Consider the following 19,078-nt stretch of genomic DNA (forward strand, 5'->3'; position numbering starts at 1 on the left):
CGCTCTCTAAGCGGTTTACAGAGTCAGCATATTGCCCCCAACAACAATCCAGGTCCTCATTTTACCCACCTCGGAAGGATGGAAGGCTGAGTCAACTCTGAGTTGGTGAGATTTGAACAGCCGAACTGCAGAACTGCAGTCAGCTGAAGTAGCCTGCAGTGCTGCATTTAACCACTGCGCCACCTCGGCTCTGGGTAATGGGGGATCCTTCCTAACAGGCCTGGTGTTGTTGTTAGTGCATAAGTGGGACAGTGTTCCTGCTGTACTTGAGTTAGGCATGTTGCAATGTTAAAAATCCTTAAGAGGTTACTACATTCAGTGTGGGTAAAACCTTCTGAACAAAATAATGGCATGACTTGTTCCTTAGATAGATAGATTACATAGATGATAGATAGATAGATAGATAGATAGATAGATAGATAGATAGATAGATAGATAGATAGATAGATAGATAGATAGTAGGTAGATAGAAAAAGATGATAGGAAGCTGGGTAGATATAGAGAAAGATAGAGATAGAGAAAGGGGGGAATGGATAGATAGATAGCACATTCCTCTTCCTTACTGTTTTCTTTTTTATGTGTCCTGATTTCTATACATTTATTACAAACATGGGTTTTTAAGCCAATCTTCTTTTTGTTTTTTTCCAAAAGATTCTAAATACTGGCATGTTAACATTAAAAAACCAGAATGTCTCTTAAGGATGAACTTAAAATGAAAGAGGTTTTTTTTATTACAATGAGTTAACCATCTCAGAATAGAGGTGCTACGACCAGTCTGTCATATACAGTAGTATAGTTTATAAAGCATGTTCAAGCCTCAATTTTTCTTTGTTGTTTCCACTTTTTGACAGGTTGAATTCTGATTTCTGAGGAAACAGAAGTATCTTCCCTGCCAGTTAACCTCAATATCCTCATGCAAATCCATTTCCTCATCCCCTTCCGTCTAAACGGATGACATCGACTCCATCATAGCTCGAGTTTTTGATTTCCAATTTCAGAAGATGGGCTCGTTCCGAAAGCCTCGGCCACGTTTCATGAGCTCCCCAGTGCTGAGCGATTTGCCACGATTCTTGGCAGCTCGGCAATCTCTACAGTTCAGATCAAACTCTGCCTGGAACAGGTGAGAAGCATCCTGTGAATATATATTTGATGCCTTGAGACTTGGATTTAGAGGGTAAAAAGTTGCTTCAGAGTGTGCAAGGTCTCTCGCATGGTAATTCCATAAAGCAGTGAGGTGTCTTTCAGGGATGATGTGGTTGTACATTATAGCCACAGCATATCTTGAGAAAAGATGCATTTAGTATAAGGAATTGTCCACAGGGAGGATGCGTGCACTCAATAAAACATTTTTCCTCTTGTACCCAAAATATTTCAGAGCTCTCTTGTGCCTTATAATGCTCTTCTTCGGGCATTACTGGATTTCTCTGTGTGTTTGAATTCAAAAACTATCTGTGCAATTCTTTGGATTTCTCACTAATTGTATGTATATTCTGGGAGGAGATCATTTTTCCTCTTTGGTGTGCAAAGGAAAAGATTTTGGATCAAATCTGGTTTAAACTTCTCCAGAATGCCTCAAGAGGATGAGTGAATAAACTTGAGTTATCTGTCTGGTTTTGTGAGATAACATGTTGTGAGAACTTGACAATATCCTGGCAGGGATTTTTTCACACCAGAGAGATTTCTGTGTAGGTGTGTTTGGGTGATTTTAAAGTGTGGTTACAAAAAATGTCTTGGCGTATGTATTGAAAATGATTTTATGGCTACAGTTAATTCTACTTTTATTGCTTGGTTAACTTGTCAAGTTATTATTTAAAGTTATTTTAAGTTATTTTATAAAATTATGCTAAGAAGAAAAAGTTCCAACCATAGTTTGTTGATTCAGATGAATGGTTACCAGTGTAGTGGTTTAGAGAGAAAAAAAGTGAGCTCCCTCAAGGGCATTTCTCATAGTATCAAACTGTGACTCTATGCTGTACTAGTAGCCCTCCACTTATGGCCACAACTGGTCCCAGAATCTTAATCATTAAATAAAATGGTAATTAAGCAAGATGTCATTTCATTCAATGACTGCAGTCCCAGCTCTTCCAGTTGTGAGTGTTAAGCACCTTTGCAGGCTGTTAAGTAGAATGCTGGGGAAAAGGTCTGGGCCTCCCATTACACAGGGAAACCCAGACCCTCTCGCTACCCCACCATGCCCAGGTCTATTTACTTTTGCATTCTGCAGTTGCTGAGGCCACTTGCTCCATCCTGCAAGTGGTCCCCATTCTTGAGGTGGTTCAGAAGGCTCCTTCTCCAAAACCCCTAGTTTGGAGAAGGGGCCTTCCAAATGATTGTGAGAACAAAGGCATTTGCTGGCTTTTTTTTTTTTTTGTCAGATACGAGATTTGTTCCTTCAGTGCATGCATGGATTTTCCATTGCTGTATAGAGGGAAGGGGAAATTCCTTGGTGCATTCGGGGAATGAACCTAAAATGCTCCACCACCACCACCTCTGCATGCCCTTCCCTGCTGGCTTTCCCATTGACTTTCTGGGGAAGCCAACAGAGAAAATTGCAAATGGCAATCACATGACGACAAGGCAATTGACATATGTTTGCAAATGCAAATTTTTTACCAAAAGCCTGAAATGCAATCATGTGACTGCAGGCAAGGGGGACAGCATGACCATTTTCTAAGCCATCATAAATGCAGTTATTAAACTACCGTAAATTGAGGACTACCTCTGTGAATTATCACGAGATCAGTAACTAGAAGCACAGCCCTATTTAAATGCCTGCAGTTAATGGTGCAGAGAGCATTTACAAATTGTTGCAGACAGCAATGATTGATTCTACTTTTGTCTCCCTCTCAAGTCCACATGGTGCTAGCTGAGAACTGTGATTGGCTTGAAAGTGGATAGTTTGTACTAATATATTTATATATAACTGTATTATGAAGGAACTAGTAAAAATGTCCTTATTTTCTTGAATTCTGTTATCGGCAAACATTTTTTCATGTTTTATGGGTGGGGGGGAGGCTGGGTTAATTCAGAGACTGTTCCACAGTAATTTGGCCATGCAGTCCTACAGAGATAAGTTTTTGCATCTTGTGAAACATGCACAACACTTTGGTTCTTCTTCCTTTCTTTTATAAGAAAGTATTCTTTTGTGGTTTGCAATGAAGCAAACTCTGTTTAATCACTGGCCTTTGTGTATGCCTGAAAAAGTCAGAATACTCAATGGCCAAAATTTCCAGAGTTGCTTTTTGTTTCCAAAGAAGATGATGCAATAGTCATGCCAGTGCTCTAAATAAGAGCTGCATAAGGGCAGAAGGAAACAGCGGTGCACTTAATTTTGGCTAGCACCTGCCTGTATTAGTCTCTAGATATCTGTATAATTATATTTCTCTCCACAGCCGTGGGCAAAGGAGCCTAATGATTCCATGGGGAGTGGAATGCAGAAGTCATTTAAGGGCAATTAATCTCCTTCTCTACTCTCCGATATATTTACACGGTTTTTGACTGCAGTTTCATTGCTTTGTGTAAATCAGGCAATGACATTCATTATTTATGACTCCCCTAACCTTCTCCTTCTGTTTGGCAGCGTTCAAACAGCAGTGATCAATGTCTTCAAAGGGGGAGGCTTGCAAAACAATGAACTCTACATCCTCAACGAAAATGTCAGGTATGTGGATTTAACTGAACTTGATTCAACAGCCTTCCCAGGTCAGGGCAAAAGTAACGCCAAGAGCTTTGTGCTGTGGCAGTAACTGGGATTCCCAATATGCTTCTTTTAATGGCACAGGAAAGGAGACTGAACTATGGACTTTTTATGATGCTACAGCAGTGCAGAAATTCACAACAGAAAAAAAGGTCATATATCAATGATTTTACATGGGAAGCAGGAGAATGGAATTAGGTCCTTCTTCCTCTTATTACCAGGGGATTTCTTGCAGTAGCAGTGGCAGTAATGGATGGTTGAGATCAGAATTTGGCCCGGTTCCTCTTCCAGAAAATTATTTACATCTCAGGGCTCTCAGCATCATCGCCTCACAGGGTGAAGAGAGAATGCTGGGGGAGAGCTGTGCAGTGGCTGGCACTGCTCCTGCTTCTTGGGAGGCCCTGTGCAACCCCAGGGCCAATCTGGTTGCGTTGGACGCTGATCCTGGGTGTGCTTTCCACAAGGAGAGCGGTCCTTGTCTGGGTTGTGTGGGCTGTCAAGCATGCCATTCTCCATCCCTGGGCTATACTTTACCATTTCCCCAAAAATAAGAGCTCCCCAGATAATAAGCTCAATTGGGCTTTTGAGTGCATGCACCTTCCCCCCAAAATAAGCCCTCCCCAAAAATATTGCAACATAGCAGCAGCCGTGAGGTGACCACGCTCACCGCCTCCTGCGCCTCAAAATAATAAGATCTCCCTGAAAATAAGGCCAAGCACTTATTTTGGAGGTCAAAAGAAAATAAGACCCTGACTTATTTTGGAGGAAACGGTACATGCCACAATTATAATTAAGAAATGGCTATCACAAAGGGTGTCTTTTCAGCTTCATTCTGCCATCATAATATTAAAGGAACTTCAGGACGGGGAAACTATCACCTGTAAGAATGGCTTATTGGTGGCTGGTTGAGTTGTTGTTAATGTGGTAGTTACACGTGCTTCATATTTTTAGTGGACAGAGCAATGATGCTATGTGATGGAGCCATTTGCATGTAAGCAGGGCTGAGATTGTTGTCTTTTGAATTTTTGCAAAGAGTTTGAGGAGTTTTCCCTATCACTATTATTCTGCAATAATATATGTGGGGTCAGAAATGAGTAAACTTTGCACTTCGTGGTGCAAAGATTTAATTGAGGGTGAGAAAAATTCTGTTTGATTTTCTCTGAGTTGGTTGAGTTGACTGAGGTGCTGCATGAATGCTGCTGCTTTATAAGGTGATGCTTTAAAGAAGTGGCATCATAGAAAAGAACTATGGGTTTCCTCCTCAGACAGGTTTTTGTCTCTATGCCCCTGCTTTTTCTTTTAAAAAAACCTATGAGGTGTTACTGATGCATCTGCTTTGATGTTTGGTGTTTTTGGAAGTGGGATGCAGTAGGTCTGCTCTTCGAAATCTGAATGGAATCATATTTAGGTACTGAATTTGTGTATATGAAAGAGAGGAGGTAAAAAAGAATACGTGTCAGAGAGATCACTAGGCGTAGAATATTGCAGATTTCAATGTTCAGTTGGGAATATCTTTGCAAGTCACAAAAGTTTGTATAATGATGAAAACAGGCACTGATCATGCAATGAATTTATTGGAATGGTTTGGTCAGATATATGAGCACAAAAAACATTCATGTCTTGATGGAGCCTGTTTGGTGTAGTGGTTAAGGCACCAGATTAGAAAGCAGGAGACCATGAGTTCTTCATGCCTTAACACAAAGCCAGCTGGATGATCTTGAGCCTTAGCACAAAGCCAGCTGGGTGACCTTGAGCCACTCATTTTCTCTCAGCCCTAATGGCAAACCACTTTTGAAAACCTTGCCAAGAATACCATAGGGACTTGTCCAAGTAGTCATCAAGAGTCAACAATGACTTTAAGGCACCAAAAAACAAAAAAACAAAGGCATGGCAATAGGTAAGAATTTTCTCTAGGAAATGGAAACAAACATTATTTTGATTATAGCTTCAGATTTGATAAACACATAGAATGGTCTCCCCCGCAACCCCCACACACTTCATGGCCTTTCTTCCTTCCACTCCGTGAACTTGTTTAAACATTGACAATGCCAAGAAAGCTAAAATGTTTCGACAAAAGGTTATCAGTATCCTCCATGCTTCTGATTGATACTGTATGTGCCCAGTGAGTTAATTAAAAACAGCTCTAACATTTTTTCCAGTAGCAGAGATTTATGTGACTGATTTAAAAACATCTGTTTAAAGCATGAAGTTTTGGCCATAAGATCTTGCATTGAAAACAAAAATGAAGCCTTCATAAAGGTTTTTGTTTGCTTTTTATATCATCTCAGTAAGATATAATTCTTCATGCTCTGACAAATGGTTTTATAAGTTTCTGAAATCATATCTCCCCCCTTCATGCTTAAGAGTAAAAATCTTACTGCTTTAATGCATACTTTAAATAAGAGACTTGGAAAGGAAAGTTGTTGCTAACAGCAGTACATTCATTTTGTTCTTTGTGAAGGCAGCATTTGTTTCTCCAGCTATGCAACTGCCTTCCATGTATATAAGTAAATGCATATAACTAGCTTGCTTGTGTATAACAAGAAGAGACAGAAATTTCAATTGGATCAATCAGCTGTCAACAAAACCACCAATTACACCTCTTTTATCATAATTTCTAGAAGGATAAATGTATTGGCACATCACAGCAAATTTGTGTATTTCATTTTAAAGACAAATGAATTTTGTTATGTGGATTAAAGTTCACTTGATGCATTAACTAAATTGGGCTCCAGATCACAAAATCCTTCGACTAATAAAGCTTACTTTGCAAGGATGCCTGATTAGGTTTGTTCAGCGGATTGGTTAATTGCTGGAGTGAGAAAATGAATAGCAAGCATATTGGGTGAATGCCTGGAAGGTTTTGATCATACAGGATTAGGGAAGGAATTGGTGGTTTTAGTTTACATAAGCTCAGAAAGCAAATTTGTTAGTCCAGTGAATGGGATAATTTAAAAAGGAAGAAAGAAATAACATTGGTGAAGAATGGCTGCCCATAATCTGAGAAGCACTATGGGGTTGAAATTGAGGACAGGAATTCAGAATTCTTACAAATCCCATGTATTGAATTAATGTTGGTACTATAAATTACTGGGTGCAGCAAGGAGAAAAACGATGTCTCAGAATCTCAGCTTCATGACAAACTGTAATAGGGAGGTTTTGTCATAATAGCAACATCCTACTGCAAAATGATTTTTAAATTATTATTTAGAAGTCACAGACGGGGTTTAGTTGAAAGTTCCATGGGGTTCATCCTGTCCTTTATTTTCAGGTATTCAAAACCAGCTATACCTCAATTCTGCTTGAAAAGATTCAGATTTAAAAAGCAATATTATAGTGATTTACTTGAGGATAAAGTGTTGAAATTGGAATTGTATAATGTTTGTCATTGATCAGAAAATGACAGGGGTTTTCTGTACTGGAAAGTTGCTGAAAATGTTTCTCTTCTAGCATGGTGACTGGACCTAGTCTTAACAGATTTTTGTAAGGTTTGAAATTTTTTCTTCATGATTATTAGGCATTAAATGCATGTGGGATAGGACATCAAAGCATTACGAGTTAACCTGAATGGAAAGAGTAGAAATCTTGGTTTTGCTTTCCAGCCCACTCAAAAATAATATCTAGGAATGTAGGAGATAGCCAAATCAGATCTTGCCTTCTTTAGAAATTGAACTTGTTCTTCCTTAACAGGAATTAAGTATGAAGACTCAGGTCTTTTGATCAAGTTCTTACTATCAAGTTTGTCTCATACAAATAAGTATTTCTAATCCAGATAGTTAACATGCTACAACAAATGCATTGTCAGAATGTGATTCTAAATGATTCATGCAAGTGTGGGATAAATGACAGTAAAAATGTACGAAGCCGGCTTTGAATGTAATTTCATACCAGCTAACAGTTTGGTGTTCCACAATTTAGGATTCTTTGAATGAAAGAAATAAAATTAAACAATACATAAAAGTCAAAGTATCTTTTTAGTCACCTCTGCATTGTAGAGTTCAGTAAATGTCTTTTTTTATTACTATTTTCTGGAAGTGTTTTCATGATAAGTGATCCATTTCTTTCCAGGCAGTTGTTGAAGAGTGAGCTTGGATCCTTCATCACAGACTATTTTCAGGTAACATTTAGTCCTTAAGTGGATAGATGAAACAGTGAAATTGGACTATCTTTTGGTTAAGTCTTTATGCTGGATTTCCTTTTTCTTCTCCTTTTTAAGTAGCTGCAAGTTCTTGGATTTTGAATACAAAAGCTAGAAAGTGTTTTGGACAACATAGCATGATAGCAAAGGCTAAATCAAAATTGGACAACCTTATTTGCAGAACTATAAATTGATAAAAGTTAGTACTTATTTTCTTAAAACGGTAGGAGTGTACTACATAAAAACGCCCCATTTAAGGTTAATACTATGAGGATGATTCTTTTTCTTTAAAAACTCTTGAACAATTGGAAAGTAGGTTTCAGAAAAAGGTTCACAACTAGGGAATTTTCTCTGCTTCTGTCCTCAAAACCCCCTCTTTGCCCCCAGTAGACAGGATTATGTGTTGCTTAAATTACAATGCTTACAACTCATGTTTCTCTTCTCCACATTCCTTTCATCATTCTTATTGCAAAACTTATAAGTGGAAATGTACTTATGAACATTTGGGATAAATAATATACCCAAGATCTTTTTAGACAATGGCTATTAATCCAAGATTACCAGGTTCCCCTAGACCCCCAACATTTTGGGCACCAGGGACCAGTTCCATGGAGAGAGGCTTCTCTGCAGACCAGAGGGGACATGGTTTCGTGTAGTGCCTGCATCCCGCATAGGAGTCTTCACTTTATTGCATGGCCCAGTTTCTGGTATGCTGTGCACTGGTGTCAGTGTATGGCCCCAAGTTTAAGGATCTCTGTCCTAAAGGACTCTGGAGCACCCTTAAACATTATAAAATCAAAAAGAATAAAGAGATTTGATAATAAGGCATCTTGTAGAAGTTTCCACAATCACAGTCTTTGAAGATATTCCACTTTTCAATAAATGTTCAACTCACGGTTTCATATTTCCTAATCAGAAATTCTTTATGTGGTCTCTTGTACCACAGGTTTAATGCATTTCTCCATATTGATTTAAGATGACATCAGTGGTCACTGAGAAGAGACTATCCTTAAGAATAGCTTCCTTTGTTGAGTTTTCCTCCCTAGGAATTCATGCTATGATACTTAGCCTTCCCCACCTTTTTGGAAAAAGCTACCTAAGCAATGACATAAGATGTACAGTGCAAATACCCATTCTTAGCACTTAAATGTGGAATGCATATTAGATAAGCTGTCAACCCACATAGTTCCAGCATGCAGTAAAATATGTTGTGGTTGTGGTTTTGAAACACATGAACAGAAATCTCATTTAATAAGCCTTTCAGGGAATGTAGCATTGCTTTTTGAAATCTGAATAGTATGCAGAGCAACAATAATTCAAACACTGGAGGTGAGGAAATGCATGAGTCAAACTGAAATTGTTATTTACCTTTTAACTGATAAACAGCCCTCAAAGGTCTTAAATTTAACCAGTTTGGTCCTGTTATCTACAAGAATGCAAAAAAAAAAAAAGTATGTACCCAAATTCATGGCTATTGTTACTGTAGAAAGCAGCCTCATTAGTGAAAATGAAACCTATGAAACCAAATTATGAATAGGATGTTTTTTCATCCACTTCTATATTGGGGACCTTTTAGATTTCCCAGAAGTAGCCACAAGGATTTCTAAAAAGGCAGACCAACTTATAATGTATTCTTTATCCTCAATTCAGTGTACACTATTATAATGCATTTCTTGTAACAGCAATAACCTATGCAATAATGGCTCAAAGATTAAATTTAAATTTATATAGTTTCTGCAATGTGTATGTATGTACGTACGTACACACACACACACACACACACACACACACAGACAAATTGGCACAAAGTTTTCACACACAGATATACTGAATTTTCCTAAATTTTATCCTTTCTTGTTCCAGGAACAGAAAAAAAACCTATAAAATTCATAAACTTACCAAGCTTCCTGCATGCTAAGTAATGAAATAAAAATAACTGGAAATTGTAATTCCAGGTAATATCTTATAGTGTGCTATTTTATAACACAAATTTAAACCAGTCCTATTCAGGCCAGGTGAATGTCATGATAGCAAATTAATAACTGAATGTTTTAATAGATTGATTAGTGAGAGCCAACTTTAACTGGCAAGATTGTAGGTTACAAACACTTGTTAGTAATTGATTCTAGTGCATGTAATGGCATTTAAGGGATAAGAAAAAAACAAATTATTTCTCCCAATTATTTGTTGTTGTAATTTAGGTTCTGCTCATTCCTAGATTTTTTTAAAAAAAGTCATTTAAAACAATAATAGAATAAAGACTGAACAATAAATTAGCATTATTGAAAATCATGGCTTATGATGAATGCATGCTGGTGAATTTTAACTTATTCACTTCTCCTGCTAGCTTTAATTGTTAAATAAATCTGGAATGATTTATTGGCATATAAATTGTACTAGAGATGTTTGGCTGTTGCTCTTCATGCAAGCCATAATTTCTAAATGAGAAAGGAACCATGGTTTACAATTCTGGCTTGTAAGCATTGAGATAAAGCCAACATTTCTGATGATGGCAATGTGCCAAAGGGATGGGATTTGTTTGACCTCTTGTATAATTGTGAGGAATGAAACATAACTAATGAGCCAGGTATATCAGCAGCTCAATTACAGTGAGGATTCTCCAGAATTCTGGTTCATTCTATGTGAAAATGGCCAATGTTTAGAAATATTATTAGTTTTTTTTCAGCATAAAAATAATGGAATTTGGCCAATAGAGATAGGCTGAAGATTCAGTCCATTCAACCCTAATATTTTCCCCTACACTCTCTGGGAACAAAGAGTACACCTAGATCATACACAAATATAATAGATCTAATGAAAAGATGGAACTTGACCTCAGATAGCAGTAAAATTGACTGAAATTGTGGAATGTTAGGCAATGTGAAATGATGTAAGAATAAACCATGGAATATGGTTATAAGAATGAATGGGCACAAGTTGAAGCTTTTGCAGATAACAGAAGTAGAATGTAAGTTTGGAGTTGCAGCCATCACAGTTTACTTAAAATTCTTGGTTCATGGTTTGATTTTGGCTCATAATGACTAAATATAGTTTGCTATAATGTTAGAACTGAACTGTTTATTTGGGGATTTGATAACTTTGTACAAAAAATACAAAAACAATTTTTCTCACAAATGTTCTCTTCTACCACGTTTCCCCAAAAATAAGATGGGGTCTTATTTTCTTTTGACCCTCCAAATAAGGGGTTAGGCTTATTTTCGGGAAGGTCTTATTATTTTTTAGGTACAGGAAGCAGCAAGCCCACCAGCCCCACCTTCTCCATCCCCCCACCTGCTTGCCTGCGGCCACAATGACCCAAGTTCTCCTTGCATCCTGGCCTGTGACTGCCCTGCTTGCTGGCTGTGGAACAGCTGACTGTGCTGCTCTGGCCTCGCTTGGGGGGGGGCTCTTCTTGGCAGAACAAACGAAAACACACACACACACACACACACACACACACACACACACACACACACACTCTCCCCCAACAAGGCAGCCACATCCCTTTCCAGCTCCATTCTCCGCTCCACATGCAGGACAAGAAAAGTAGACTCTGTGCCTATGGTAAAAAAAAATAGCAGAAAATACCTTCCAAGTTGTCGCAAAAAAAAAAAAAAAAAGATCTCGCAAAGTTGGAAGTAGTCCCACAAACTACTTTTCTTGCCCTGCACGTGGCAGTGGAGAATGGAGCAGAAAGCAGGTTAGTGGAGTGATGTGCTGCCTTGGGGAGGGGGAGGGATCTCTCTCACACACCCGCACACCATCCTTTCCTTGGGAACTCTGCATAGACGCAGAGAAGGCTTCGGATAGAGTATTTGGGGAATGTGCGTCTGCGCTGAGATCCCAAGGAAAGAACGATTGCCAGGAAAAGTGCGGGTATTTTGCCTCTTATCCTCTTCTGAATCTGTGCTGAGCTTCAGAACAGAGTAAGAGAAAGTAAAATCTCCCCTCCACATTTTCAAGCCGTTTGCAAAAATGCCCCATTTTGAGCCTTCAATGTGAATATGCAAGTGAGAAGCAACCTCTTATAGGCATGAAAATCCTAGGGACATCAGAAGAAGCCCTGCAGGAAAGCTCCCATCCACCTGCAGATCCTCCTTTCTATGAGGAGTTTCACCAGGGTGAAGAGGTGAATGAAGGCGGCATTTGTGTCGCCTTCATCCTGGTGAAATTCCTCTTTAAAAGGACGATCTGCAGGTGGGGGAGGGATTTCCTGCACATCAGTAGCATTGTCTCCTCGCAGGGCTTCTCCTATGTCCCAGGTGTATTGATTTCCACGCATTCTTTTCCTGTTCCCTGGATGGAATTGCGAGCTGTGACTGTCACTGTTATGTAAGGAGGGCTGCAAAAGCGACCAGCGTTTGCTGGAGGCAGAGGCCTGAGCGGCACTTGCTGATCCGATTAAGGGACCTGAGGTGACTGGGGAAGGGAAGGGCTGACCCCTGTTCTGGCTAACTAGGGCTTATTTTGCGGGGAGGGTTTATATTTTTGTCTTCTGCAAAAATCTGGCATGGCCTTAGTTTCAGGACATGTTGTATTTTTGGGGAAATACGGTAGTTAGATGGACTGAAACCTCATTTTTATTAAACACTCTTAAAGATCCACTTTCTATTTACACCTGCCCTAATCTTAGCTGTAAAGGAGAGTTCCCTTAATAACAAATTTGAGAACTGAACTCATCTCAGAAATATGAACTTAATCTGAGCAAGAGAGGCATTTTCTTTTTCTACTACTTTAGATGGAGTTTTTTTAAATAATAAAAATATTTTAAATTGAGTTACAAACAGGCCAAATTGTGAGATACCAGATCACTTGATCTGTAATACTTTTAACTTTTAACTGAAAGTTAACTATCAGCATACTATAAACATGTGTGCATTTTAAAGAAATGATCCTAATTCTATGCAAGAGGACTGTGGAAGAGTTACACAGTGTGAAATGTAGAGCAACTGTTTATCATTTCTGTAATTCTTGAACAGTAGTTACTGTACTTTTTACTAAAGTACTCATAACTAAATCACTGTCTCATTTCATGAAAACAGAATTAACCAATCTACAATTGTTTTTTTCTCAATAGTGAACATTTTCAATTCTATAATCACATTGACTAGGGTGCGTATCATTTTGACTTTAATTGGGAATTTTGTGTTTCAAAGAGAACTTCTAGTAATACTCCTTCCAGAAGATATGTGAGATATATATAAAGATGTACATATGGGATATTCATTTTTATAAACATAAAAGACAAAACTTCATGTTTCATACAGCAGTCTGACTGAAAAAAATACAAGTAGAATTGTCTCGTGTTCCACTTCTGGCAATGTAATCTTGAATAAACTATTCCAACAGATACTTCTCCATGTGAAGGAAGCACACTTCTTTCCTAGTTTAATTGAGTAGAATGTTCCAGTTTAAAAAAAAATACTCAAGTCTTGATTATTGAAATTTGAATGATTAACACTGCTCAATCTAGCTTTTTAATGCAATCATCCAGTTTTATTGGCATTTTACATCTGTATATGCAGATTTAAAAGTTCCTTTAGTTCTTCCAACCCATTTACCAAGTGGCTCCTCAGGTGACAAAAGTTGAGTTTGCCCATTAATTGTCCTAGCTATTTTTTGGCTAAATGATGGTAATAGGAAAACCTGTTTTTTTTTCTTTACATTTTATTGTCCGAAGTTGTACATATCTCTGATAGGAAGTGAACTTTTCAGCTAAGCTACTGACATCTAGAACATGATATTTAGAAGAAATGTAAAGTGTTATAAATTATCAGTTACTGTTCCTCATATGCTGGAATTATGTGTAAAGAGATTCTTGATAGCTTGTTATTTAACAATCTGGAAATAATCTGGTTGCTTAGTCCTTACATGTGACAAAGTTTTAAAGGCCAAGCTTCATGTATTCTATTAAACCAAGAGATAATTGAGTGGCTTACATTTTATACTGACTGCATAACAAATATATGGTAATACAACTTCAGAACTTAAGGTTTGTTCAATAAGTCAGTTAACCATACCATATCTAAGCTCAAAACACAGTTGCTGGGTTCACAAATCAGATTTAGCCGAAACAAGGAAACAAAATTATGACTTACCATGATGTGTACATCTAACCACTTACTATTGTTTTCTGTGTTAATTCTGGTAGACGAGACCTTATATTTCCTTGTAGTTCCTCAAACTTTTTTTTTGTGATATGATTCTTTTTCGGTCTGGATTTTTAATTCGAGATACTTTGTTTCCTAGTATCTTTACATAAATTCATAAGTTATTACAGTGGGGAGAGGAGGGAGAATATAATACATGACAAGGTTTATGAGAATAACACAAGTAATTGTTTATTCTAGCATTTTGAGAAATTTGAGATTATTGCTTACTTTTGCCCATAGATAAATTTATTGAATCTGAAGTAATTGCTAAACTTCTAGGTAACACAGAGCCTTCTATTAAAAAGGGACTTAGACTTCTATGCATGGATTATTTTAATCATAGTCTTTATTGAGTAATTTTAATTGGGTTGACATAATCTTTCAAAATAAAGCTGCTTGGGAAGGAAGCACTGCAAAGGCATTGATTCATTTCTCAAAATGAGAATAGCTTCTTCTCCATGATTGCTATATATTTAGACCATTTGTGCATACAGTATATATATTTTTTTGCCTGCATTCTTTTCTTTTGCCTTGTTCTGAATTTGCAGGAAAATAGTTGCTTGGGTAATTGAACATAATACTGCTGACCAGTTTTCTGTTTTGTTCACTATTCCTCTGTGTGCTTGCTTGCACAAAGATCCCCCGTCAGCCAATTATTTTCCATCAGACAAGGAATTCAAAACTATTCTGGATAGTTGCGAATTATTCCATGTGCATACAGTATAGGTAAACTGTAGGCAGTGGAGTACATCTATCTCTTGAAACCACAAACACTTCCCATAAATGTTAGAGGAATAGTTACTTATAAAAATTATTCATATGATTCATCAGCCTCTTATTCACAGTGGCAGAATTGCTCATAACCATGGGCATGTTTTATTACATAAAATTCTGTCTGCATGCATAACCTCCAGGCTTTTTTCAAACTGGTGTATCCAGATGTGTGTAGTATTTTAATTCCTTGAATTCTTATGACCACTTTGTCTGGGAATTCTGAGAGTCTAGAGGGCACCTTGGACATGATTATATAAAAGACTACTATTATATATTATTCCAGAGGGTAGGAAGACAGATATCAGTTGAATGTGTGTGTGTGGGGGGGAACAGTAACAGTAACATTTTTTTAACAGTAAGAATAATCAATTACCTATAGAGGCATCTTTCTTATTAAACATTTCTGATTTAAAGGTAAGCAGAAGCTGAGTAAGTCTCTGTCAGGGATGGTTTAATGGTTTTTTTTTGTTTTTTTTTTGCACTGAGCAGAGGGTTGGACTTAATGGCCCGAGCAGTCCCCCAATTCCATGATGATAAGTATTGTAGAACACTGGCAAGTTACACTGGCTACCGGTCTGCTTTGGAGTGCAGTTCAAGGTGCTGGTTCTGACCTTTAAAGCCTTTAATGGCATAGATTCAGGCTACCTGATGAACCGTAATCCTGATAACACCAGCCCATCCTTCTCAAGATGACAGTGAGAGCCTACTGCAGATCTTGTCAGTCAAAGAACTCTGACTGTCAGGATCCAGAAGAAGAGCCTTCTCTGCCGTAGCACCTGCCCTTTAGAACTTCTTGCCCTCCAGGGTAAGATCTGTCTCAAACCTCCTATCTTCTTGTAAGAACCTAAAGACTTGCCTCTGCAAATTGGCCTGGGGATCCAATAGGGAATTCTGGAGGTGGCTGCTAGATTGACAGCAGACTCCACCTCCCTTCACCTCTCTGCTCCCCATGCATCTTTTTTTTTTTACTAGTCATTTACTAGTCATATCAACATATTTTTAATTTTATTTCTCCTTGCTTGTTTTATTATTTTTATTATTGTTACATATTATTGTTATATTTTTATTATTTATTTAAGAAAATTTGCATGGCCACAAATTTTTATTATTTTATTCTATTTTACTTTCCCTTTGTTTAATATTTCTTTATATTTACTAATATTTTATGATTGTGAGCCACTTAGCGATAGACAGAAAATCAATTTGATATAATAATAATATTAATAATAATAATAATAGAAAATCGAAAAATCCTCTGATGATGCCAAATGCAGACTTTGCAAAGAAGCTGATGAAACTGTTGATCACATACTCAGCTGCTGTAACAAAATCGCGCAGACTGATTATAAATTGCGGCACAATTCAGTAGCACAAATGATCCATTGGAATTTGTGCAAAAATTATAATATTAAAACAGCAACAAACTGGTGGGAACATCAGCCTGAAAAAGTCACCGAAAATCAGATGGTCAAGATCTTGTGGGATTTTCGTATACAAACGGACAAAATACTGACGCATAATACACCAGCCATCACACTGATTGAGAAAATAAGGTTACAATCATAGACATCGCAATACCAGGTGATAGCAGGGTCACTGAGAAGGAACATGAAAAAATTGCAAAATACCAGGACTTAAAAATCGAAATTCAACGACTATGGCACAAACCAGCAGTGGTAATTCCAGTGGTAATTGGCACCCTGGGTGCTATTCCAAAAGCACTGGAATTACATTTGAAACAGTTAAAAATTGACAAAATCACCATCAGTCAAATGCAAAAAGACGCACTGCTTGGATCTGCACGCATATTATGAAAATATGTTACGACGTCCTAGGTCCCTGGGTGGGGCCCGACTAGTAACCAATGCCAAATCCAGCGAAACAACTGGCCACTGTGATACAATTGTATAATAATAGATGATGACTGCATTTGCTTAGCTTCATCTTTCATTCCTTCTCCCTGCCAGTAAACTTTAGATTGCCAGTTCTTGGGAAATCTATATGAATATTCTTAAACCATATTCTGCAGAATAACAATATTATTGAAGATGTTCTATGAGTTGGTCTGTGGTTCTAAAAACTTTTTAATGGGTTTTATATCTATTTAGTTTCTAGTGGGAAATGAACAGGAAATGCTGGTAGATCTCGCCATAAGCATATATTAAAATAACTGGAAAAAAAATCCACAAATTTCAGTGAAAGTTCACAGGGACAGTTTTTGAAGTGAGAAAAAACTGACGATACGGCTTCTTTTTCCTTCATCACAACTTTGTGAAAGTGGATTTTCAGCATATTCTTCAATGATGACTAAATATTGAAATATTATTATAGTTGCTGCATTAAATATCAAGAAAACAAGATTGTTATTTAAACAGCTTTTTCATTTCTTTCCCTTTAAAAAAAGAAGAAGCTCCGAGGTGTTCCTCTTTTTTTAAAAAAAGAAAGTAAAGTTTTGCAAAGTGTGGCTTGCACTGACGATGTAAAATAGAGAGTCAACATTGACTCATTCCTTCTATTTTTTGAAGTTCAGAAATGAGTATCGGTTTTATATAACACAATCGATACAAGAAGGAGTTGTGTTTGGGGACAGCCCCAAAGTTTTTAATTGTACAAAACATTTTTAGGAAACTCCCTGCTTTAAGGGGAGATTCCAAAGTACAGGCAGATTCAGTGGACAGATATATAATTGGATTGGAGCCATCACCTGAAAAATAGTAGAAGAATAAAATAAAAAAATAAAATAAATAAATAATAAAATAAAATAAAATGGCTAATAGCAAATAGGGACATTCCTTCATGCAGTGTATTGTTACGAGTCTTGGTTGTGTTCTAATTTTTAGCACACTGGAAAACCGGTATAAGTATTTGTAATATTGTGTTGTCCTTTAAAATTCTATACAGACAGAACAGTCTCTGCACTAATTCCATAAGAATTTAGTTCAGTTGTTTTCTTCCACCAGTGAATGTTTTACAGCATTGAACCATCAAGGTATTTGCAACTGAGATATGCCACGTGATTTAACATCTGCAGAACGGAGACTGGTTTTAGCTGATCATATGCAGGAATGCCTTTCTTTACATGTATTTTCCACATTTATTTGGCAACCCAGAAATATATGCTCTTTGAGACTTTCCAGAGCTGAAAGTAGAATATAAATATAATATTAAAACACAATACAATGATTACAATAATAGCAATAAAATCCAACCTGAAAATCTTTGGCCAGAAAAGAAATGAGTTTGATTAGAAATTGAGATATTACAGCTAAAGCATGTAAAACTTTCATTGGCCATATGTGTTTTGACATATTTCCTTGATCTAAAACTAAGATATGTTGCTGATTCAGTAGATTGGGCAAATCTATCTGAAATAACATTTGTAAAAATTGAAAATATTTGTGTCTTTGAATGTTGAAAATCCAACCTTTTTTTTCTTTTTGGCAGAACCAACTTCTTGCAAAAGGTTTGCTATACATAGAAGAAAAAGTTAAGTTTTGTGAAGGCAAGTATAGAAGTTGACAACTTGGGGAAGGGCTCTGGGTTTCCAGAAAACTTTGTGAATCATCTTCTGAAGTTGCTAAGATTAATTCGTGGAAAAACCAACATATCAGACTCACATGGCTAAATATCCCCAGGTCCTAATGTGTACAAGCAACACAATAAATTCATAATAATAGCATTAAATAGAGATGATTTAGAAAAGAGAGGAAAATATCTTTCTAATTGAAAAGCATGCTTTAAATATCTATTTTTCAGTGCCATTTGTGAAAAAAGAGAAGAAATATTTTGCTGTGTCCCTGTTTCCCTGAAAATAAGATCTTCCCAGATAATAAGCCCAATTGGGTTTTTGAGTGCACATGCTAAAATAAGCCCTCCCCTGAAAATAAGCCCTCCTGAAAATATTGTAATACACTAGCATCCATGAGGTGACCACGCTTGCCACCTCCTGCACCTCAAAAATAATAAGACTTCTCCAAAAATAAGGACAAGCACTTATTTCGAAGATCAAAAGAAAATAAGATCCTGTCTTATTTTCGGGAAAACATGGTATGTGCATCATCTAAATTATCACATGGCAGCCTTTATCTGTATATATGTACCAACGCTGACCAATTGGTGGTGAAAGATGTCTAGCAAATGGCTATAACCAACTTTACTATCCAATCAACATTGTTACAAAAGACTATTAAACATTGTTCATATTTCTGCAGGGAAAGCACGGCTTATGCTTGAACATTATAGACTGGGATCAGTTATGTTATGCCTATAATTGTCAATCTGTATCAGAAATCTTTGATTATGTTCCACATGATTTTT

At 37.1% G+C, this 19,078-nt stretch overlaps 1 protein-coding gene across 1 annotated transcript in view; it reads left to right on the plus strand.

The window, feature by feature from the left end:
• Positions 1-947: 947 nt before the first annotated feature.
• Positions 948-19,078, plus strand: part of PRR5L (proline rich 5 like) — a gene marked incomplete at its 5' end in the record, with an annotated part of 45,493 nt that continues 27,362 nt past the window's right edge. The window contains 4 exons of the mRNA XM_032213024.1: positions 948-1,120; positions 3,581-3,661; positions 7,766-7,814; positions 18,206-18,263. Coding sequence (XP_032068915.1) covers positions 948-1,120; positions 3,581-3,661; positions 7,766-7,814; positions 18,206-18,263 — 361 coding nt within the window. The remainder of the gene's footprint in view (positions 1,121-3,580; positions 3,662-7,765; positions 7,815-18,205; positions 18,264-19,078) is intronic.

This window comes from Thamnophis elegans, chromosome 1 (genome assembly GCF_009769535.1).
Source record: "Thamnophis elegans isolate rThaEle1 chromosome 1, rThaEle1.pri, whole genome shotgun sequence".
In the NCBI taxonomy this organism is placed as follows: domain Eukaryota; kingdom Metazoa; phylum Chordata; class Lepidosauria; order Squamata; family Colubridae; genus Thamnophis; species Thamnophis elegans.